Here is a 23,788-nt window from a genome sequence, read left to right as displayed (position 1 = left end):
ATGGTTCAGATGAAGACTCTTGGTATCCTTGCCCCTTGGTGTTCTTTTGTTATGTTGGCATAACACATCTAAACCCAGTAACTTCTGAGAAGTTATAAGGTCAAATCTATCTTATGACATTTTACCCAAGTCTTGCTAGGTCTCCTTTACCTCTTCCTGGAAAGGGGACCTCAAAGTTCCCCAAACATTTCTTTACAGTTATCCCAGCTGACTCTTGGAATGTTTCTGATAGAATAATAAAGATTTAAAGGTCTGATGCCTCTGAGGGAAGAGGTTCATGCTAAAAGTTATACCCCAGCAAGTATACTTTCTAGTGATACTCTGTTTCATTGAAGAAACACCATTCTAAAACATAAAAGTTTATCTTTTGAGTACCCATTAGAATTTCATTATCTTTCAAAGCCATATGATTTTTAAAAATGCTCTAGAAATATTTGAGAGATATTCTCCTGAATCTTTATGGAACATATTCTGACATTAAATGAACTAATCATCTGATGTAACTCTAGAGAGAACTTAATTGATGCTTATAGTGTGGATTAGCAAAAGTTTCATGAAGTCTGTTACAGACACAGATTTTGCTTTAGATAAAACAAAAGATTAAAACCACTAAGAGTTTTAACAATTCCTCTTATATATAAATAGTATTCCTCCAATATATAAAAGAAATTAGCAGAAAACTACCTCAGTCAAAACAGGAAAATCCAATTGAATGGGATACTTCTGATAGAACATTTTTAGAATCACAAATAATAATTAAATAATTATTAGTTTAGAATATTTTAAAATTTGATCACTAAGAAAGAATATAGATGTGGAGGCATTACTGTTTGGGTCAGACAGAATTGAATTATGCTATTTTTGTATTAACACGAAATGATATTTGGACATATGGTTAATTCAGATGTTACAGAAATGAAGATAAAAGTCATTATGCCCACTTATGTAACAAAAGTAGAAACACTACAAAAGTTATTCCAAACCTCCTTTGCTTACTGCACAATGTAAAAAATAAATATCTAAAAACAATTTGAGAAATATGTACTATGCAAACTTATTCAGCATAAGAAACTTCTGAAAACCAGGATTTGTAAAACAAGTAAAAGCAGTATTATTGTAATAATAAACATCTGTAAATGTATTTGAGAGTAATTTATGTGCTCAATTAAATATATCTAAAACGTACTGTAGCAATCATTTTCCTATTTAAAATATGAATTATCAATACAACAAGTAGGTTAAAAAGTATTTTTTTCTTAAATCCAAAAACGGTGTTACTAACAATAGACATATATTTTTAGGTTGATTTTTCATTTGTAGTACTAAATTTTGCAATGATATTTAACCAAGGCCATTTGTGACAGTGTTATGCATTTTCACAATGGTTGATCAATCTTTCACTCCAAAGTACAACTTAATGTTTTTTTAAAGTAAGTTTTGAACCCATGATTGTAGCGCCGTTGCACTTCACTTAACCAATGGGCCCTAGATTGTCCCAAAATAACGTTTATGATTTTGTTAAGTGAAAACTGAACGGTTGGTCACCCTTCCTGTTATTATGGAAGCAGAAATTCTTCTCTTCATTTTTCTTTTTCATCTCTAACCCAACATGACAACACAAAGTATTTGATTCATTGACTTGTCTATTCATCTATATCAACAAATCTAGCTCTTGGCTTGCATTACCTATTGCTGTTTCCTCTCTTTTCACTTCTGTAGCCACTAACCAAATGTATTACTTCAGTCAGAGATGTTCACCTTCGGGACCTTGCCCTCTTCAGTTCTAGGCCACACAGGAGCATTAGCACAATGTTCCTCACACACTGTCGTTAATGCTTGTTCTTCCCTATTTAAGAACAATTAGTAACTTTCTACTGCCTGTTCTATTAAGTGTAAACCTTTAATCCTAAAAGTTCATTATTCTCCTTTCATCTGACCCTTTCTCGTTTAGCAATCCCATTTCTTCTTGCTCTTTGGCACAGTTGTTCTGCTACTTCCAAGCCATCTGGCTGCTCTTAGCACACAGGATTTGCTTCTAACTGCTTCCCTACCTATGCAGATGTCACGCCTTGAATCACTGGAACCTTGCTGCTTCCTGAGACAGCCCATTCCATCTTTGGATAGATCACTTAGAGAGGTTTTCTCTTTACTGAGCTAAATCAACTCTAGTATATTGTGTATGATTTTTACTTTTATCTTTTTGTGTCAGTCTAAGGGTGTCTTCCTTCTCAGTTGTTGTGTATATGTGTGTTATGTCTATAGTGGCACTTTTCATAAGCTCTCTGCATCTGGCTCTCCCATGCTTCCATACCCTGATCTACCCTCCCACCACCCCAGAATCACAGTAGCTTGAGCTCTAACTGTGCACGGTAAATGTTTACACGTTTGATGACTAAGCTACCTTCTAAATAGGGAATAAATATCTTCTAAAAATAGAAATAATTCTCTATTTAGAAGGTAGCTTAGTCATGTGAAAGTATATATACTTAACTACACTTATCAAAGGATCACAAAATCTGTCTTGGAAATGGTTCTGTGAATTTTTAATTGTAAAGATTGAACACAAGCCTGATCACATGCATACTCACACCCACCCCCCTATCCCACACAGCAAAATGCCTAAACAATACCAATTGTTTAAGAAAAACCATTACATTTTGTATGTTTGCTTATAATTGACTGAGACAGTATTACATGTTGTATATCTACACGGATTCAAAATGGCTTGGTTTTCTAAATATATGATACACTGTTATATTCTAGATCATAGAACAATTGGCATATTCAGTTTCACATGTGTAATTTCAAACAATGCAGGAAAAATATTGATATTTTTGCCTACATTTAACAATGTGAATAAGAGAAAATATCCTGGCATTGTTAATACCATAAAAAGGACAGTTATATCTTTCAAGTCGCCTATGAAGCCTGACCTTTTATTAGTATCTCTAAATTGCTAATCTCCAAATGTCCTTGCATTTTAAACTATTTCAAAAAATGTGTTTCCATAACAATTAAATCTCTCGTGATGTAATTGTAATCAGCCACAGCATGTAATTAGACTTCAATCAGAACCTTTAATGCTATGCAGTAATCTGAGAGTAGACACTTATAAAAATGTTATGTCAATGTGGGTTTCTTCTCGTGACCTCTCTCTGCTCCACCCAAGTGACACTATAACAAAGGGTGGTAACTGAGCATGGAGAGCAGAGGTTGATTTCCATTTATCCCACATAATGTGGAAAATTTTGTCCAGGGGCAGCTAAGTAGGGTCATCATCAGTAGATGTCTGGTATGAAGTTAAACACATGGTGATGGGCTTTTCACTAAGGCTGTGACCAGTAAACACTGGCTTGTTTGTAGATTGGCTACCGAGGGTTGAGAGTGCCCCTTACAGCCATGCAAGAGCTTGAAGCTCTAGAACACCATTGGCATGGGTGGGGTGAGTTGCGTGGGCATGGAGGAACAGTGGGGAGGGCTCATCTGTAGACCTTATCGCTCTGTTGTGCTGCTTTGCAGGTCCTGAATTATCAGCAGTGAATTATTATTTTTCAGTTCTTATTATTACTAGGTTTCTTTAAAGCCCACTTTTATGTCTTCCCATTAATCAACTATGTAATTTTGGAAGGCAAAATGCATGACGCTCAGAGCTAATTATGCATTCTATTATGCCTTTAGATATTTGGGTGAAAGTCAGGTTCCAACACTCAATCCCTTCCCTAAAACTCATTTCCAGAAGTGATGATTTAATGATCTATTTACTTTAAAGGTTTGCCTTTGGGGACTGATTATCTTGGTTAGCTCTTTTGAAAGAAGAGACTTACTTTTCTTTCATGGAATCTGTAAGTATTTAGAAAAAAATCTTTGTGGGCTTTGAAATGCATTTAATACAAAATGTGTTGAAACCTATGCTTTGACTATCCTTAGGGAGAAAGGACCCTTTTATATCTGTGCAGAGAATGAGAGGCATAATGTCCAGAATTCTCAAATTCCATTGATTAAATATGGTAACCAACCAGCTGTGGAAGCAGGATGGATGAGGGCAAATCGTAGCTTTGTTTTTCAACTCTGAAGTCAGTACTCGTGAACAATAAAAGAATGATAAAATGACAAAATACTTAAATGTGATGATTAGTAATCAGTTCCTCCTGATCATTTTTGTTCTTCTACCATTCACAGCCAATCATGTTATATATAACTAGCTAGATAGGAATGCAAACATTAGTCTCATGTATGCCCTTCAATTTGATCTCTTATTTTCCTTTTTACTCTGCAGGTTTGAAAAACATCAGTTTTCAGTAATAACATCCATGACTTCTAGGTATAGATCATACACTTGATTATAATAAAGAAATATTTTCCTGTATTTTTAACAGCAGAGTGCAGTATTTTGCAAGGAAAGGGACCTTTGTGACTTAGTATATATTCATTTCTGTTAGACTGTTTTTTTTTTTTTTGAGCTCTTATAACATAGTTCAATCAGACTGTGTGCAAAAACTCTTCCGCTATAAACTCTACTTGGATTTTTTCTAAAAATTAAGTCAGAAGTACAACATCGATCGAGTTCTGGATTTAGTGAGAACAAAAGCAAGGTGGATTTCAGGTGGGGAAGGACTGTCTCCTTCTACATGTCAGTGTCCACCTCAGAGCCACATTTGTGGCAGAAGATTTCCTTGTTGTGAGTCAGGAAGCCTTCCCCCACCAAGGAGACTGAGCACCTCCCACAGTTAAAGCATTCGCTGTGCCACTGGCGGTCTTGAAAGCAGATAAACTTGACATCTCTGAGACCTGTAAAGGAATTGGAGAAAAAGAGTAATCTATTCTTTCAACAAATAGATTGAGCATTCTCTCAGGGACTCTTCTGGGAACTGGAGATACAGCAGTGAGCAAGACCATGTAGAGACAAGTAACCTAAGAAAGGAGGATGCCCCTAGTGACCTGTGTCCATTTGGGAAAGTCGCCCATGGACAAGTTCTTTCGATGAGACCCAGCCAGATTCTCAGTCAAATTTTTCCATAATCTGCATAAGTAGGTAGAATCTGGGTATTCAAAGCACATATTTTTGGAGACAGTTAAGGATTGCCCAAGACATAAGGAAATACAGGGTAGTGCAGTGAGAAGAGGGTATAGGTTTTGAAGTCAGACATATTTAAGTATGAATTTTTTTCCCCTCTTTGTGACCCTGTTTACTTAGAAGCAAAATTAAGATAAAATAAATGTATACTTCCCAGCCTGGTATTTGATATTTTTATGACTTTTAGTTCTCTTCCCTCTTTTTTTCATGTTTCATTTTATTCAGGATGACGTCCCATGGTCATATTGTGGTTTGGGACACAATTCCCAAAAGCCCTAAATAGAGAATTTCATCTAAGCTATCCTGTAGCTAGCCTAATGTGATGACCTTATTACCTTGCCCAGAGGTGACTTCAGCATAGGCTTGCAGCAAAGATCTGTGAATCTGATACCTCTGGTCACTGAGGCCATGCTACCCATTGATGAGTTTCTAAGAGGTACTTTGTCAGCCTCTATCACTTCAACTTGGGCCTCACTTGAGCCATAGGGTTTCTAAGTAAAGTATGAGAATTTGAGTCTTCAGTGAGACTCTATCTCTATATCCCAAATATGAATCCAGCGTTCGGTTCAAGGAACTGATTTTGAGGAGTCGTAGAAAAGGAGAAAAGATCTAAGGATTGGGAAGGGGTTGGGATGCCCTAGGCTTGAGTATTTGCCAATGATAATGAACTTTTGTTTTCATCCTGGAAACGTTTTTTGATGTCTTCACATAAATTGACTAGTTCAGGGATAAATTTACATCAAATTCTTGTACTTTTCTTGATTAAATTTATAGCTTATTTATGATGCTGTCATCACTACTTCCTGATAAATCAATAATGTGCCAATTAATTCCCTTAATATTCAAAACATTAATAAGCTGACTGCAAGAATAATGTTCTGTATATACATAAATCATCTCTGTTCATAAAACTAATTATTATACATCCAGCATTTTGATGCACATGAGGTTTTCTTGATTTTATTATTAGGCCTTGTACAGGTGGCAAATGTAAAAATAATTCTTTCTGGAATTTTACAAAGAAGAATAAAAAAGAAGCATCTGGTAGCAGGAATATAAGAAAGTCCTGACTCAACATGTGAGCTGATTGTAAAGTTTTTTGATTTTGGATATGTTTACTCCCTCAGGTCACAAGGGTCATTTGCAATAAGAAAGTCAGCAATGAAACAGGTCTCTGACACCTGTTTTATTTGGCTTCATTTATTCCTGAAAATTCCGTAGAATAAGAGCTAGCGTTTGTTGAGCACTTGAAGATGAGCCAGTCACTATTCTAAGCCCTTTACTTCAGATAGCTCTCACCTCACTTTCATGGGGTAGATATTACCATCAACCCGACTTTGCAGACAGAAATTGTCAGACAGGTTCAGACTCTTGGCCAAATCACCCAGATGCTAAGTGGCAGATCTGGGATACAATCCTAGGCCATCTGGTTTCAGAGCCTATGCTCCTAACTTCACTAAATTGTCTGAATTTTCTTTTTTTAAAGAACATAACCAGGAATCTTAGCATCCCTTTCTGAAGAAATCAACATTTGAAACTCACTTTACTAAAAATAAACAGAAATAGACGAAAGCAAAGATATGATCTTGTTCAATTCCTCATTTTGCAAATACGGCAAATGAGGACCTTGGAGGTGAGTTTTTTTACCCACGGGTCACAAAGTAGTCAGGGGCAGAGGTAAAGCCAAGGTCTTTTACTCCCTAGATCAGAGCTCTTCCTACTAGATCAAGCTGCTTCGTTTATCCCAGAAAGTTTGCAAGGTAAATCCTATCTTAGAGGAGGAGAAAAAATTGTAATTACATCTTGAGTTTGTTCCTTATAGATTTAGTTACTTTAAAATAGTGTTTTGAAAACATTCTAACATAGTTTCTTAGGATGACATGTTGTTTGCATGAATGTACAACTTTCAGAAGATAAATATATGGTAGTATAGTTCCCTATGGTACATTAGTTCAAATAGTTCAATTTTAAAGAAGCACTGCTACAGGGCCTATATACATTTAAGAATCAGATCAAAACATACTAAAGTGAGTTGGAAGTTTTTGCAGGCATTTAGTTTCTGGTGTCTGTCAATCACAGAGCTAAAAGAAGGTTAAGATAATGACCAAAAGACTGGGCTAAATTAAATGCATATCCTGCAGGTGGATTACTTTGGGGACAAATCATTGGTTCCTGATCATCCCTATGCTTCATGTGGAACAATGTGGTTTTTCTGTCTGACCTAAAAAAAAAAAAAAAAAAAAGCTGTGCTCAGTGATTGACCTGTAACAACCCATCAGAAAAATCACGTGAATCTGTGATGGGTCAGAAATGAAACTCATCAAGTTCAGGGCTTGTGTAGGCACTTTCAGATCAGTATTAGCCATTTGGGTCCCCAGAAAATTTTCAAACCATTTTGAGTTTATTTTCTCATTTCTTCATGGAACACCCCCCCGCCCCCAATTTTTTTTTTCCTGGCCAATTCAAGAAAAGTGTTGTAGAATACATTGACTAAATCCATTGGGCTGTGATTGCAGATTCTACTAAGATTTTGCTGTTCCACTTACTGTTGCATTTATGGAAGTTCCATTTCTAACTAAAACCAGTAGAGGTGGTGGCTCATTCTCTTGGCTTCAGGAGTTGCCAGATGTATAGAAGCAGGAGAGCAGAGTGGTTAAGAGCCCAAGATTTGGAGCCCTTTAGTCTGGGATTGCCAACGTAAGCCCTTGAAAGGGCTGGAGAGGTGACATAGCTGAGTGATAGAGGCAAGGTGGAAGCAGCAAAGGGGCCAGGCCCTACATAACGGGCCAGCCACTCAGCTCCATATGACCATGACCCGGCTGGGAATGCGAGGGTAGTCGGCTCACCCTGGGCAGGCTCTTTGTTTACTTTTTGGCTACAGAGATGGATTTTATATTAGTTGTTTACAAACATGTGCAGGCCAAACAAACCATGCTTGCTGGCCAGATACAGCCCATAGGCCAGTGTGAGATTCTGAAAAACATGGTGCCTTCCTTGTACAGACAGACAGAACTATGTTCTGTTCATCCAGGAAACTCCCTCCCTTGCAAGTAAGTGAAAGCCTATCAAGCTGGGTTTGCAGCAAAACTCTTTATTTGAAGATGAATAAATATTCAGTTTTACTTTGTGATATATTTGAAGATAGAAGAGGAGGAAAAGGATAAAAGAATCTTTACTTCTGTGTTATATAAACTGAGCTAAAAGTGAAATATGACCTAAGAGTTCTAGGAATGGAGAACAGAAGTATAGTTCTGCCACGTTATTCGGTGACCATACATTGCCTAAAAGAATAGCTGTTGGATTTCTCAGGTGTGATGAGATCTTCAGTTCCTTTACTACAGGATTAGCATTTTAGAAGTGTCTCTAAGGAAAATATAATGCTCTTTTTACCTTGAAAATTCATTTAACACAGATCGATTTACCATTTATGTTATTTTCAAATCATGTATATTTTGTTTCTTCAACAGAATGCTATCTTGTTTTTTTATCTCATCTATTCACAACTAAAACTTATTGTAAGTGAATAGAAAGCAAAGAGAATAATACATTTGTTAGAAGCATCTTAAATTGAGGTTTAATTAATTCCTGACCTATGCTATCCTAATTATTATGGCTTCAGATTTTTGTACAGTACTTGCATTTAATTAAAACTTTTTCTATTTTTTTTTTTTTTTTTTTTTTTTTTTTTTTGCGGTATGCGGGCCTCTCACTGTTGTGGCCTCTCCCGTTGCGGAGCACAGGCTCCGGACGCACAGGCTCAGCGGCCATGGCTCACGGGCTTAGTTGCTCCGCGGCATGTGGGATCTTCCCGGACCAGGGCACGAACCCGTGTCTCCTGCATCAGCAGGCGGATTCTCAACCACTGCGCCACCAGGGAAGCCCAAAACTTTTTCTATTTTAAGGCCCTGTTACCCTTGTTTGGAATTCAGCAGCATTTTGTTTTATAAGCATCCCTTACCCCACTCAGCTCCTTAAACTTCTGCCTCAGATCAGGCCTCCTTGTGAAGGTCTTCTCCGCTCATCTCATCCTCCTCCTTCCCTGAATTATTACTTTATGTAGAGTCAGTACCATGAGGTTTAGTATTAATTACCCTTCATGAGCATAGCTACCTTAATTATACTCTATACTTGCCTTGAGGGTTCTGCGTAATATTTGTATATAGGTACCCATGTTTATTTCAAAAGGAAACATAAAGGAAAGATCATTCTTTTTAAAATTGCATTTCCTGAATTACCTACATAGCATTTACAGAGCCATAACCATCTCATGGTAGGGTCATATTAAACTGAATAACTCACCAGTAATAGGCTTGGTGCAGGTGGCACACTTTTTGGCATAAAGATGGTTGTAGCAGTCCAAGCAGAATGGATAATCATCTCTGGACATAAACTCTTCTTCACAGAGCTCTTTCCTACAGCCACTGCACAGAAAACACTCTTTATGCCATGGCTGGTCACAAAACATTATCCCACCCGAAGTAATCACCTGGCAAATGATCACAAAAAAGACAATGACTGTGGAAGTTATTACAATTCAGACCTTTTGTGATTCTCTTCTGTGCCCACAAGTGGTACTTTGGGCTACTCCATCACATTGTGTCAGGATGTCTTTTCCCTGTGATTTTTTTGAATCTGTATGAGAAACAAAAGGCTACAGGGATTAAATAGAACTGGTGATAAATATCCTAATTTTTCTCCTACAATGGAACAGAAAGGAAACAGGACCATAATGAACTCAGGAAGATGAAAAAGAAATAGGCCCTTGATTCCTTTGCTCATCTTTCTCTTGTTGGTTTTCAAAGATCTGTTTTTAGAGCTAAGACATTTTCTATGCTATGTTCTTATGTCCATGTATAACTTTATTTATTTATTTATTTGCGGTACGCGGGCCTCTCACTGTTGTGGCCTCTCCCGTTGCGGAGCGCAGGCTCCGGACGCGCAGGCTCAGCGGCCATGGCTCACGGGCCCAGCCGCTCCGCGGCATGTGGGATCTACCCGGACTGGGGCATGAACCCGTGTCCCCTGCATCGGCAAGCGGACTCTCAACCACTGCGCCACCAGGGAAGCCCTCCATGTATAACTTTTAAGGATCCTTAAAAAAAAAAAACAAAACTATTTTTTTTCCTGAATGCTTTATTCCAGCAGTAGTAACCCTGAAAGGAATTGATCAACACCATAATCTGCTAATAATGAATAATATTTCGGAGGTGTTTTTTCAGTCTTCAACCCTTAACATTAACATTAACATTAACATCTTCAACTTCTTAACATTCTCGACATCCTGACTCAGTAGTGACTATTATCTTTCCCTCTTTAGAGATGAGCAACTACTGAGAGTTAGACTAGTTAAGTCACTTGCTAGGGTCACACAGAGCTAGCATTCAAACCTGCACAGTCTTATTCCACAGCCCATGTGCTTAACCATGAACACAGTACTAAGATTAGATTACTTTGCACTGATAAGCAGTTGACGAGTCTTTGTTGAATGAATGAACAAACACTAAGGGAAACAAATGTTTGGAAAGCAACTCCAGTATTGTATCTAGCACAAATAGGGGTGCTGTGGGCAACTGTGTGAGTTTTCAGCATTAGGGCTCAAAGTCATAAGTGCCGGTTGTACATTGAACCTTAATGTGTGATATGCTAGGGTTTTGCAGAGATGCTTGTTATTCCTCCATAAGATTTATCTTCTAAACCAGTTTAACCTGGATTTTACTTTTTTAAAGGCTGAGATATCTTTATTTAAAAATCAGATGGAAAAATATTAGACAACTTTTCTTGTGTAGCAATTTTTAAGTCATAGCGTCTTTCAAATCCACGGCTCTTGAGGTCCTGCGGTGTCCGGGGAACCTGCCATATACTCATGGAAATGTCTTATAATGACTGAAGCAGTGTGATATCTGAGATGCCGCCTGTAATCTTTGTATGCAAATTAAGTAGATATAGAAAACCTCTATTCTAAGCCATCCTATTGTGACATCTAAGTATCCTATAGCCATCCTATAGGATACTTGTCTATCCTATAGTCTTTTGAAAAGATTATTCTAAAAATATTTTAAAATCTTACAATGACTATCTTAAAAATTAAAGATACTTGATAGAAAGTTATTTTTCATAACAGAGAAAAAGTATACTATTCTAAATAAGTAAATAGGAAACATAATGGTGTGTGTGAGCTAAAGCAATTTAAAATGCCCCCCTACTGACTTCAAATGCCTTACAGAAGGCACAGCAGAATTCCAGATTCCTTTGATTTGTTTGGTCAAATGATTAGCAGGCAATGCTTAAAAGATTCAAAACTTGAAAACTGTATTCACAGCAAAATAAAACTTGATGTACCCACCAAAGATTGTTTCATTAGGGAGAAGAAACTCTGGAACATTAAAAATTGTTTGCTTGTGATTATATTCTTTTGAAGAGGCAGATGGGCTAAGATGAAGTCTAATATCCGAGCGTGGGTTTTGCTACTGATTGATCCCAGGATTTAGAACAAGTTTCTTCTCTGGCAAAGTGGAGGCAGTAATGATTTTGCACCCAGCGGATGAAAGCTGATGAATTACAGAATACTCTATGTGAATCTTGAGGAGTTTGAATTCAGAGTACTACAGTTTGAGGTTACTTGCTTTTCGGTAGAAAACAGATTTTATTTTGTAAAACTAAAATGTATGCAAAAAGTTCTGTGGGCCTGATGGTCAAGTAGTTTTGGCTTATATTCTTTTCTTTTATATTTGGTCTTTGGCTTGGGTTGAAACAAATTGTTTTTCTTCAGCTTGGATCGTCTTGATCTGAAACATTTATATCCAGCTTTCCTTAAAGGACTTGTGGGGCTTCCCTGGTGGCGCAGTGGTTGAGAATCCGCCTGCCGATGCAGGAGACACGGGTTCGTGCCCTGGTCCGGGAAGATCCCACATGCCGCGGAGCAACTAAGTCCGTGAGCCATGGCCGCTAGGCCTGTGCGTCCGGAGCCTGTGCTCCGCAACGGGAGAGGCCACAACAGTGAGAGGCCCGCATACCGGAAAAAAAAAAAAAAAAAAAAAAAAAAGGACTTGTGGTTTTAAAAAATTAAATAGAAAATAATCTGGCATGTTGTGATCTGTCTACTACCCAATAGAAACATTTCATAAATTTTTTGGTGACTTCAAATCATGTCCTAAATATAGGGCAGGCTCCTCTAACCTGGGAAATACCAGGGCTTTGGCCCCAGATAGTGCTCAACTCTGACGTACTAGAGAAGTGCTCTTGACTCTTTATAGCATTGAAAGAAACTTTATATTGTGTGCCCAGCAAATGATTTTAAGATGAGCCTCATGAGTGTCATTAATATTTTAGTGTAAGTCCTTAAGAAACATAGCCTAAAAATGGCCAACTTAGTTCTGCAAAACAGTGAGATACATCTATTTTATTTCTAGCATCCCTTTCTAAATGCATGTCATTGACTGATAATTTTTCAGAGCTTCATCTGTCACAGGGTCATAGGGTCTGACTGTTTCTTGTAAAGTCATTTTCTAAGTTGTTACTTCTGGCAGAGTAATGGAAGTCTTCGGGTGTAAGATGGTTTTGTAGCATGTTACTTTCAACTAATTTTCAGCCATCATGACAGTGTAATTTAATAATTATAACATAGGGGTTGATTGATGCCTCTTCAAATGCAGTACCAGTATTTTAAATATATGTGGAAAATCATTGAGTGTGTGTATGTTTGTACATGCACTTGTAGAAAGTGGCAAGGACACTTCAGATGCAAGTATGCAAATGGTCTTAAGAGACCTGCCAGAGTTGCCTGTAGATCAGAAGTGTCTAGAAACCACTGGACTTATCCAATATGTTTTCATGATTCACGCTTTCTCATCACAAGTTATAGGGTTATTTGAAACTTATGATGCCTCACAGGTCAAGGATTTCTTTAACAGCGATATATTTTATGGAATATAGACAGACTTTATCAAGGTGATAGAGATGAGTGACTTTTTCACGTAAAAACTTAGAGGATACAAAAAGAACTGGACCATGTTTACCTGAAAAAAAAATAGACTTTTTTTCCTATTGGAAAATATGTTTTGAATGGGTGTCCAAGTTGAAAGGCCCTGCATGGAGCTCTGGAGCTGGAGGTGAAGGAAACCACTTGCAGTTCTTAAGTCATCTTTCTGTCTTTCTGTCTAATGAATTTCCCTAAAGATCTTGCTAGTCTCTTGAGTGTCACTCTCTTATCTATCCACTGTTTTTTTTTTTTAAACATCTTTATTGGGGTATAATTGCTTTACAATGGTGTGTTAGTTTCTGCTGTATAACAAAGTGAATCAGCTATACCTATACATATATCCCCATATCTCCTCCATCTTGCATCTCCCTCCCACCCTCCCTATCCCACCTCTCTAGGTGGTCACAAAGCACAGAGCTGATCTCCCTGTGCTATGCGGCTGCTTCCCACTAGCTATCTATTTTACATTTGGTAGTGTATGTATGTCAGTGCCACTCTCTCACTTTGTCCCAGCTTATCCTTCCCACTCCCCGTGTCCTCAAGTCCATTCTCTATGTCTGCATTTTTATTCCTGTCCTGCCCCTAGGTTCATCAGAACCTTTTTTTTTTTTTTTTTTTTAGATTCCATATATATGTGTTAGCATTCAGTATTTGTTTTTCTTTTTCTGACTTACTTCACTCTGTATGACAGACTCTGTGTCCATCCACCTCACTACAGATAACTAAATTTCATTTCTTTTTATGGCTGAGTAATATTCCATTGTATATATGTGCCACATCTTCTTTATCCATTCATCTGTTGATGGACACTTAGGTTGCTTCCATGTCCTGGCTATTGTAAATAGTGCTGCAATGAATATTGTGGTACATGTCTCTTTTTGAATTATGGTTTTCTCAGGATATATGCTCAGTAGTGGGATTTCTGGGTCATATGGTAGTTTCTATTTTTTATCTACTCTTCAGAAATATAAAAGCTTCAAGCTAAGAAGACATTTATATTGCTTGGACATGATGTGAGGAGTGAAATATCCTGTTTAAATTGGTTCCCATAGTCACTCTGTGAGACAAATCCATATCTCTCTGAAATTAAATGGATCAGAAATTTTCTAAGAAATATTTTGTATTCAAAGAGAGACATGGGCCCTCTACCAGAATATGTGAAATCTTGCCTGAACAGCAGTGAATGGAACTGGAATATCAAATCACTTGAGCCTTTGGAACATTAAATTCATGCTCTGGGTGGAATTTTATGGTGATAAAAATAGATGGGCCTCCTCACTGTGACAGGTAGTGCTTTCGAACATGTTGGAATTCAAAATTAACATGAATGTGCAAAGACGGATATAACATGATAGTATCAAGTCATTGCAAATATATAATGCCACTCAAAAGCAATGGTTTGGAAGATTTCACAAGCTTCATCCTCTTTAGATATTTACCTTCTTACAAAAGCTGCAGTAGTGAGCAAGCTCCATCTCAAAACACGGCACACAATAATTGCCACTCTCTGTGGAAACCAGAGGTTTAGTTCCTATTGGCTGTCGGCAATGCTCGCACACAAAGCAGGTTTCATGCCAGTAGTTTCCCTTAAATTTCATTTTTCGGGAACCTGCACCCCCAAAGTAAGAACCTGTTAGTACAAATCAAGCATAATTGTTGTCTTTTAAGCAATAATATGTCCAATTACTTAAAATATGTACTAAAGTTAAGATGAAAAAAGCAATCATCAATATAGAAAAAATAGCGTTTACTGGTTTCCAAAGCATTTATCTGAAAAAAGAGGTCAATAAATAGAGTTCAGCCACGATGATGGTGAATCACTCTTTCGCTGGAAACTCTTGTGCTGTTTCACAATTTTGAGATATGAAAGTACTATGAATGTAGACTCTGAAAGGCTGCGCATGGTTCAGATAAACTGGGACATAATAAGCATTACAGGGATATTAGGAATGCCCAGGGCACAAACTCCCGAGATTGATGTTGTGTAGTTATGGTCTCCTAGAAAATCTTTGAACCTATAATAAGAAAATGAGAGAGAGTTGTTCGTGTGCTGCTGTCCATGGGGATTGAGAAGAGGATCAAAACAGAATTAGTACTTGCCTAAAGGTGTAACGATTTACTTGGATCCTTGTTTTCCCTGAGAGAAAATAAAGATGACTGACCTTCACACCAGTTTGTGTTGAGCTACAAAATGATGATTGGTCGCATTCTCCTATGATGGATTATGTTTTCTGATGCTATTGGCTCTGCCTAGGACAGGGTGTTTAGTGCAGTGTTAGTATTATTTATTGGTATAGGTTTTATCTTTATTCCATGGCTCAGTTTCTGGTTCAAAATGTTTCAATGAATTAGGTTTATGAAAAAACACAAAAGACAGTACTTTGCCCATTGGAGACAGAAAGAATCATCTTTTTATGTCTAAAGTACACTAAATGAGGTAAAGAGATAGCAAATGAGGTCATTTGCTTTCGTTAGAAATGTCTTTCTGAAAAGCAAGGTTTTGTATAGTATACTCCCCCCCTTTATCTGTGGGGGACACCTCCCATGACCCCCAGTGGATGTGTGATACTTGCACACAATACCGAACCCTATATATATATATATATATATATATATATATATATATATATATATACTATGTTTTTTTCCCATACATACAGACCTATGTTAAAGTTTATTTATAAATTAGACATTGCAAGAGATTAACAACAATAACATAATAAAATAGAAGTTATAACAGTATACTGTAATAAAAGTTACATGAATGTGGTCTCTCTCTCAAAATATCTTATTGTACAAGTTTAATGCCTTTTCCATCTTAACCAAGCACCTATCATGCTCTGTGGCCGTAACTTTTGCAGTTGGAGGTGCAAAACTAGCACGAATTTCTTTTTCCTTCTTCACAATTTCATGGATGGAAAATTCATTCTTACATTAGATCTTAGCAACCTCAGCATACAATTTCTTTCCTTATTAAGTTGAGAACTTCCTTTTCATTTAAAGGAAGCACTTTGTGGCTTTTCTTTGGCAGACCTGAATGGCCAGCATCACTACTCTTGCACTTTGAGGCCATTATTAACTAAAATAAGGGTTTCTTGAACACAAGCACTGCAATACAGCGACAGTCTGATCTGATAACTGAGATGTTTGTTAAATAAGTGACTACTGGCCAGGATGCTCTGGACAAAGAGATGACTCACGTCATGGGCAGGATGGAGGGGGATTTCATCACACTACTTAGAAGAGCACACAGTTTAAAACTTAAGAAACTTTTACTGCTGGAATTTTCCACTTAATATTTTCAGACTTAATATTTTTGGCCTCGGGTAATTTTAACCATGGAAAGTGAAGCCATGGATAAGGGGGGAACTAATGTACTACACTCTTCCTGTGCTTAGGTTTAATTCAAAGCATTGCAGGTTCAGTTATGGACCAGAAGTGCCTTGTGATCTTACCAGGCATGATGGTCTTCTTACAATGGAAGCACTTGGAGGAGCACTCGTTAGAATAGTACTGGGAGCACAGCAGGCACTCATCCTTGGCAGCAAAAGGCTTTTCCACCAAAGACTGATCGCATTTGGCACAATTGAAACATCCTTCATGCCAGTGATGGCCTTTGTAACAAAGGTCCTTTGAGACAGTAAATAAAAGTTAATTAAGCATGTTTGTGACCAAACAGTCCATTTTATAAAACAATACTAAACACTCCTGGGACTCTGGTGCCAGTAGGTGGTGCTGGTATCTTGAGGGCATGTTGTTATTGATACTATTACCCATAGAGAGGAGACTGGGGCAATTAAGAACTAGAGCCTGGGGCTTCTTTGGTTGGTCACAAAAGACAGATGGAAAATAAGTGTACTCTCCTGTTTCTTCAAATTTCCTCTACTTTCCTTTTAAAAAAACTATAAGAAAAGTTTTTCATGGGATGATTTTTATTTTTAGGTTGTAACATCCTATTACTGTTTGAGATTTACCTAAACAAAATCTCAACACTAGTTAACTAAAACAAAGACCTCCCTGGCTCCCCCCCAAAAAAGGAGAAAAAAATATAATAATGTGCATTCTGGGAGGAATGGGTGTATGTGTGAGAGGTATCAGCGCACAATGGTTTAATGAAGATGAGGCTAATGTGAAGGGAGAAGATACAGGTTTTTGAATCTTTATGGCTCCAATTATTTATATAGTTATTCACTTATACTCTGATCATTCTAGAAATAACATTTCAGCTGTGTAACTTTGGGCAAATAACTTCTTTAACCTTTAGCATCCTAAACTATCTCCTAAGATCATTGTAAGGATTAAAATGTATCTTATGTTTCACAGTGCTGAGCATAGTGCCTGGAACTTGATTGATGATAGCTTTGAAAATCCTTATATCTAGTAGCAGAGCATTAGAGTATTAACAGTCAACACTAAAGAAAAACAGGCATTCCAAAGCACTTGTCTGCTATTCGTATGCAATAATTCTGTGAACTGAGGTAAGACCTACCTTGGAATCTGATTCGATTGGTTCTTTGCACTCCTCACAATAGTTAGAAAAGATACGATCATAACAAGTAACACAGTATGGATTGTCATCCTTCAGTACATACTTCCCAGGAAGTGATGCCATGCAGTATTGACAGTCAAATTGAGCAGTTGTCATTTTGGCTTAATCCTATGAATAAAAAAATAATTTACATATATAAAGGCAAAAGTTTTTGATAAGGTAAATTATAAAGCCTCAATACAACATGAGTCAAGCACTTGAATAGATTTATATTTTCTTATATGAACACCCACCAATTTAGGAAATATGCTGTAGTCGTGGTGACACTTGGAGTGATTTAGAAAAGGCTACTCTCCCATCTTGGCAGTTCCTGTGTGCTTTCCTAGCAAAACGCATTAAACCAGCAGCCAGAGTGTGAAAAAACATCTTGTGTTCCTCATTCACTAATGTGGAATTCAACGAGAATGTAGTATGTGTTGAAATAGGATGGTTTCACCTCAAGGATATAAATATGAACTGTCGATAGAGCTTTCACTGTCGTCACTTACTGTCTTGTTGGAGAGTTCTGGTGGTGGAGTTCCATGGGAATAACAACAGTCTTTTTTTGCTCTAACTGAAATAGAAATTACTAATCAAGTACATTGTCATTTTCCCTACCATCCTTTTATTTCCCAGTTCTTTATTGGGTACCTAATGAGGGTTTTGCACATTAGTCCTAAGGTCTTCCTGTACCATAGACTCTCCCTTGGGACGTCCTCCTTACCTGTGGCTTCAACCTCCCTAAATATACTGTTGACTCAAATCTCTAGCTTTAGCCTGTTCTTCATTTGCCTCCTGGACATCTCCACTTAAATGCCCCACACTTAGCTGGTCGAATAAAACTCCTCAGCAGTGAGGATTCAGTCCAAGTGTTAGGTCTTTGTGACTGCCACTGAGCAATTTTCCAGATGTGGACATGCAGTTAAAACCATCAGTGGTAGAAAAGAGCTATCGGATTCTTCAGGTTTTAGGGCTAAACTAACATGTACACAGAAAGAAGAATAACAGCAGCATTTTATAGAATGAAAAACATAAAGCCAAGGTCAGGATAAGAATTCTAGTTATTTTATAAATTTAGGAAAACCATTAAAAACAAACACGTGGATTTCAAAAGGGTTTAATTAGGTATCAAACACAAGTCTTTCATTGTCACCAAAAATAGTACCTCTGATTTTCTTAGAAAATAAATACATTGGGAACTATGAATATTTTCTAATTCTCCACCTCAGAAATTTTTTTTTTTAATTTTAGCAAAATCATAAAATCAATTATTGTGACGATTTTTTACAGCATGTTTAATGCCAGTTTTTATTTACTACATTCAAATTGCATTCTCACATATTTTGCCACCTTTTAATGATGAAGTTTCCAGCAGTGTCTTGCTGAATGTACATTGTCATTAATTCTGTTTATAGCAGATCTTTGCTAACAAAGAAAAGACTAAGGATTTAGAATATATGTGTCTTTTGCCAGGAAAGATGAAAATTCAGAGTAGAAGTTCCCAGTGGAACATGCCAAAATTATCTGCAAGGAACACTGAATTCTCTATTTGATTAATTCCACAGAAATGTCCCTTTTTAGTGAATAAAAACACACTAAAAGGATTGCTGAGAGCTTGGAAACAGGAGGAAATGGATCTAAATCCCCTGAAAGATTTAAAAATGCAAATTTTATTCACATTTACAGTGATCAAGTGTTTATCTCTTAACAGTGAAATACGATATATACCTTTAACTTTCATCACTTAATATGGAAAATACCATTTTCATTGTTACTATTTCTTTAGTTTTAGATGTATATAATAGCACCATGAAGCACAGCCTCTCAGGACTTAGGAACTCCCAGACTACTTCCATTTTGTGAGGCTTTTAGTATATTATAAAATGAAGAAACACCAAAGGGATCACAAAATTGGTAGAATTTCAAGTTTTTATTTTAAACAACACTCTAAATACAACATTATAGGAGCTGGAGGAATCAGGTTCCCTGACTTCAGACTATACTACAAGGCTACAGTAATCAAGACAGTATGGTACTGGCACAAAACAGAAATATAGATCAATGGAACAGTATAGAAAGCCCAGAGATAAACCCACACACATATGGTCACCTTATCTTTGATAAAGGAGGGAAGGATATACAGTGGAGAAAAGACAGCCTATTCAATAAGTGGTGCTGGGAAAACTGGACAGCTACCTGTGAAAGTATGAAATTAGAACACTCCTTAACACCACACACAAAAATAAACTCAAAATGGGTTAAAGACCTAAATGTAAGGCCAGACACTATCAAACTCTTAGAGGAAAACATAGGCAGAACACTATGACATAAATCACAGCAAGATCCTTTTTGACCCATCTCCTAGAGAAATGGAAATAAAAACAAAAATAAACAAATAGGACCTAATGAAACTTAAAAGCTTTTGCACAGCAAAGGATACCATAAACAAGACCAAAAGACAACCCTCAGAATGGGAGAAAATATTTGCAAATGAAGCAACTGACAAAGGATTAATTTCCAAAATTTAAAAGCAACTCATGCAGCTCAATAACAAAAAACAACCCCATCCAAAAATGGGCAGAAGAACTAAATAGACATTTCTCCAAAGAAGATATACAGATTGCTAACAAACACATGAAAGAATGCTCAACATCATTAATCATTAGAGAAATGCAAATCAAAACTACAATGAGATATCTCACACCGGTCAGATTGGCCATCATCAAAAACTCTAGAAACAATAAATGCTGGAGAGGGTGTGGAGAAAAGGGAACACTTGCACTGCTGGTGGGAATGTAAATTGATACAGCCACTATGGAGAACAGTACGGAGGTTCCTTAAAAAACTACAAATAGAACTACCATACGACCCTGCAATCCCACTACTGGGCATATACCCTGAGAAAACCATAATTCAAAAAGAGTCATGTACCAAAATGTTCATTGCAGCTCTTTTTACGATAGCCAGGACATGGAAGCAACCTAAGTGTCCATCAACAGATGAATGGATAAAGAAGATGTGGCACATATATACAATGGAATATTACCCAGCCATAAAAAGAAATGAAACTGAGTTATTTGTAATGAGGTGGATAGACCTGGAGTCTGTCATACAGAGTGAAGTAAGTCAGAAGGAGAAAAACAAATACCGTATGCTAACACATATATATGGAATCTAAGAAAAAAAAATGTCATGAAGAGATTAGTGGTAGGACAGGAATAAAACACAGACCTACTAGAGCATGGACTTGAGGATATGGGGATGGGGAACGGTAAGCTGTGACGATGTGAGAGAGTGGCAGGGACATATACACACTACCAAAAGTAAATTAGATAGCTAGTGGGAAGCTGCCGCATAGCACAGGGAGTTCGCCTCTGTGCTTTGTGACCACCTAGAGGGGTGGGATAGGGAGGGTGGGAGGGAGGGTGACGCAAGAGGGAAGAGATGGGAACATGTATATGTATAACTGATTCACTTTGTTGTAAAGGAGAAACTAACACACAATTGTAAAACAGTTATACTCAAATAAAGATGTTAAAAAAATACAACATTATAATACCTGTACCTCATTTAATGATCAGAAGTCTAAATATCTAAAATCTAAATATCTAAATAAATATTTATTTTATAATATAAATATTGATATAGAAATATAAGTGAATATAAATACTTGTCTAAATGTAAGTACAAGGAGATCCTGCCCCATCCCTATTCTAATCACATAATAGGCCTTGCTCCATAAAAATTCTTAACAAAATTGACCCTATTTTCTCCAGTTTTTTAAAGGAGAAAGTACATCTTATTCCATCTGTTTTTTAAAAGCAAAGTCAGGGAGTTGGGGAGGGTGAGAAGAGTCAGTTCAATATCTCAGAACTATGTAATTTTGCATTTTATAGAACTATACAGTGGGAGTAGACATTTTGTCCAGGTCAACATGTGTTAAATGTCTACTCTGTAATAGTTGAAGTCCTTGCCCTCAAGAAGTCTGGATTCTCTTAGCTCTTACCTTGGTAATAGTGAATATAATTTGAGATAAGAGAACAAACTGAATGTTCGTGCTCTTAGTTGGGGAAAGTACACTAAGAAATTCAGTCCTCATTTTCATAAAGTCTATCATTTAACTATGGGTATATGAATACATCTATATAGAGTTTCTTAGAGGTGTTATAACCATAAATATGATACACATTTCACTAGAACCATATAGAATTCTTAGCAACTAATAGAAAGGGGTGAGGAGCTACAGTAAAAGGAGACCTTTCTAAGAAGATTTGAAGGAAGTTAAGCTTTTGCAAGTCTGTTAGGAAGGAAGGAAGGGAAGAAGGGTCTTGATTAGCAGGGAAGGAAGGGGAAAGACAAATGGGAGAATGGAACAGGATTACATCCGAAGTTGGGGAATGGTGAGTCTTGCCAACAGATTTTCACCCGGGTCCATTCAGGATGAAGGAAGACCTTGAAACTACTTAAAGCTTTTCAAAGCTATTTGGATCTTTAATAAAAGCAGTTCTAAGTGGTGTGAGGGCAGGCACAAGAGGCAAGAGTATGAATTTTTCCAACTGGGTCACATTTTACCACCTTATTCACTCCTAAACATCATTCTGTACTTTTTTTGGCCTTTGTTCCTTTCCCCTCTTCTTTGTCCCTTACATTAATATTTTTGAATAATCAGAGAATAACTAGTGTCCTCAAGAGCAGACCAAATGGCTAGTTTTTAATCATTTTCTAACAGGTAAAACTGTAGGAGAGGGGATAGGGACTACATGATTCTCATCTCAGGAGCCCCCATCTGAGGGTTAATTTGGCAAAGATATTGAAAAATGTTTGCTTTCAAAGATTTAAAATCCTTGAACAGAGCTGATTTATAATTATGAGTCATAAGAAATCTTAATAGTATCCCAATTGAATAGCATTTAACTTTTCCTGGCATGAACTTAGAAACGTTAGTATCAATATCAATTAGACATTCTTGTCAAACTTTTCAAAAGGATTAGATCATATTCTTGCCAAACTTCTATCAAAGTGATTCTGCAATTACGCAACAGTTTAAGCACAGAATTTTTATCATTGCATACTGGAGTTTTGGAAGACTGATTTAGAGGTGCACCGATATATCAAAGAACCTATGAAGATAAGATAAATAGCTCAGAAGTCCAATGTCATAAATGCACTTGGCTTTCTTTTTCCAATTCTCTCCCTCAGATTTTAGATTTCTACCTAAAAGCATGTGAGTTTATTGGTCCTAACTTCTACAGCTGAGAATGCTGTTTCTTACATGTTATTGTTAAAACCAGGAATAATTTTGTGTCAAGTTATGTTATATGGTGAGTTAATGATTAGAAGTTTAATGCTGTGAGCAATATACTCACTTATTTTTATTATGCTGAACAGATTCCCAAAAAGTATAGTTGAGAGAATATCAAGCAGGAGAGAGGCAAGGACTTGAGGCTATGCAGGGTATCTTTAATATGCTTTGGTTTGCAAGGCATCACACACCATTCATTCATTCTATAAACAGGTAAATATTTTTTTTTTTGCACAGTAATCTAGAAGTTATGAAGGACATAAAAATAGACTAGATTCAAATCCCATCCTCAGAGAGCTTATAATCTAGTAGGAAGAGTATGGACATTTTATAAATAACTAAACAAGGGTTTGGAAGTGATAAGGAGAAATGAAAGGTTATAATAATTTAGAGCAATGGTTCTAAACACAATGCATGTTAGAATTTTTTAAATTTCCAAAGTGCACTCCTGTTTGAAACCAATTAAATTGGGATTTCTGGGGGTAGAGAATGAGAATAAGTATTTTTCAGCTCCCAGAAGGTTCTAATGTCCAGTGATAATTAAAAACCACCAGTTAAGAGAAGGAGGAAGGAAATTACTTTTAGCTGGGAAAAATTCCGGAACAACTTAGAGAAAATGGCATTTGAATGGATCGTGTGGTAGCTATCATGGGTTGGTTCTCCCAACCCTGGCTCTATCCTCCTCCTAGTTGGAGAGGTCAGGCAGCTAAAGACGTCTCCTGGACCCTCTTACAGCTGGTGTTGAGGATGCAAATTTGGCTCTGCTAACTCCAAACAGGTGTGTGTACATTGGAAGGTGGGAGTGATACGTTCCTGCTGCTGTTGCTGCTGGCAGGCTGGCTCGTAGAAATGTGAGTGGTTTCCCCCATTCAGAATGTCTGGACTCAGGTTTTCCAGGGTCCAGGG

General features: G+C 37.1%; 2 protein-coding genes across 2 annotated transcripts in view; one reads left to right on the top strand and one right to left on the bottom strand.

The window, feature by feature from the left end:
• GPR63 (G protein-coupled receptor 63) overlaps positions 1 to 23,788 on the top strand; it is a 275,965-nt gene that overhangs the window by 215,614 nt on the left and 36,563 nt on the right. The gene's annotated exons all lie outside the window — the stretch shown is intronic.
• On the bottom strand, positions 4,625 to 17,697 carry FHL5 (four and a half LIM domains 5). Its single transcript, XM_067011208.1, has 5 exons — positions 17,542 to 17,697; positions 16,508 to 16,682; positions 14,492 to 14,661; positions 9,374 to 9,560; positions 4,625 to 4,788 (listed from the first exon to the last, which is right to left on the bottom strand). Exons 1-5 carry the CDS (start codon positions 17,695 to 17,697, stop codon positions 4,625 to 4,627), a joined length of 852 nt encoding a protein of 283 aa, XP_066867309.1.

The sequence above is a fragment of the Kogia breviceps genome, chromosome 13, assembly GCF_026419965.1.
Source record: "Kogia breviceps isolate mKogBre1 chromosome 13, mKogBre1 haplotype 1, whole genome shotgun sequence".
NCBI classification, from domain to species: domain Eukaryota; kingdom Metazoa; phylum Chordata; class Mammalia; order Artiodactyla; family Physeteridae; genus Kogia; species Kogia breviceps.
Note: the sequence above shows the minus strand (reverse complement) of the source record. Positions and strands in the feature narration are given on the sequence as shown.

Bases quoted from the DNA above. Each gene is read 5' to 3' on its own strand.
- FHL5 (XM_067011208.1), bottom strand. From the start codon at position 17,697: ATGACAACTGCTCAATTTGACTGTCAATACTGCATGGCATCACTTCCT. The intron at 16,683-17,541 runs GTAGGTCTTACC...ACTGTCTCAAAG, and splicing joins CAATCGAATCAGATTCCAAG to GACCTTTGTTACAAAGGCCA. The intron at 4,789-9,373 runs GTGAGTTATTCA...ATTCCTTTACAG, and splicing joins CTGCACCAAGCCTATTACTG to GTCTCAGAGATGTCAAGTTT.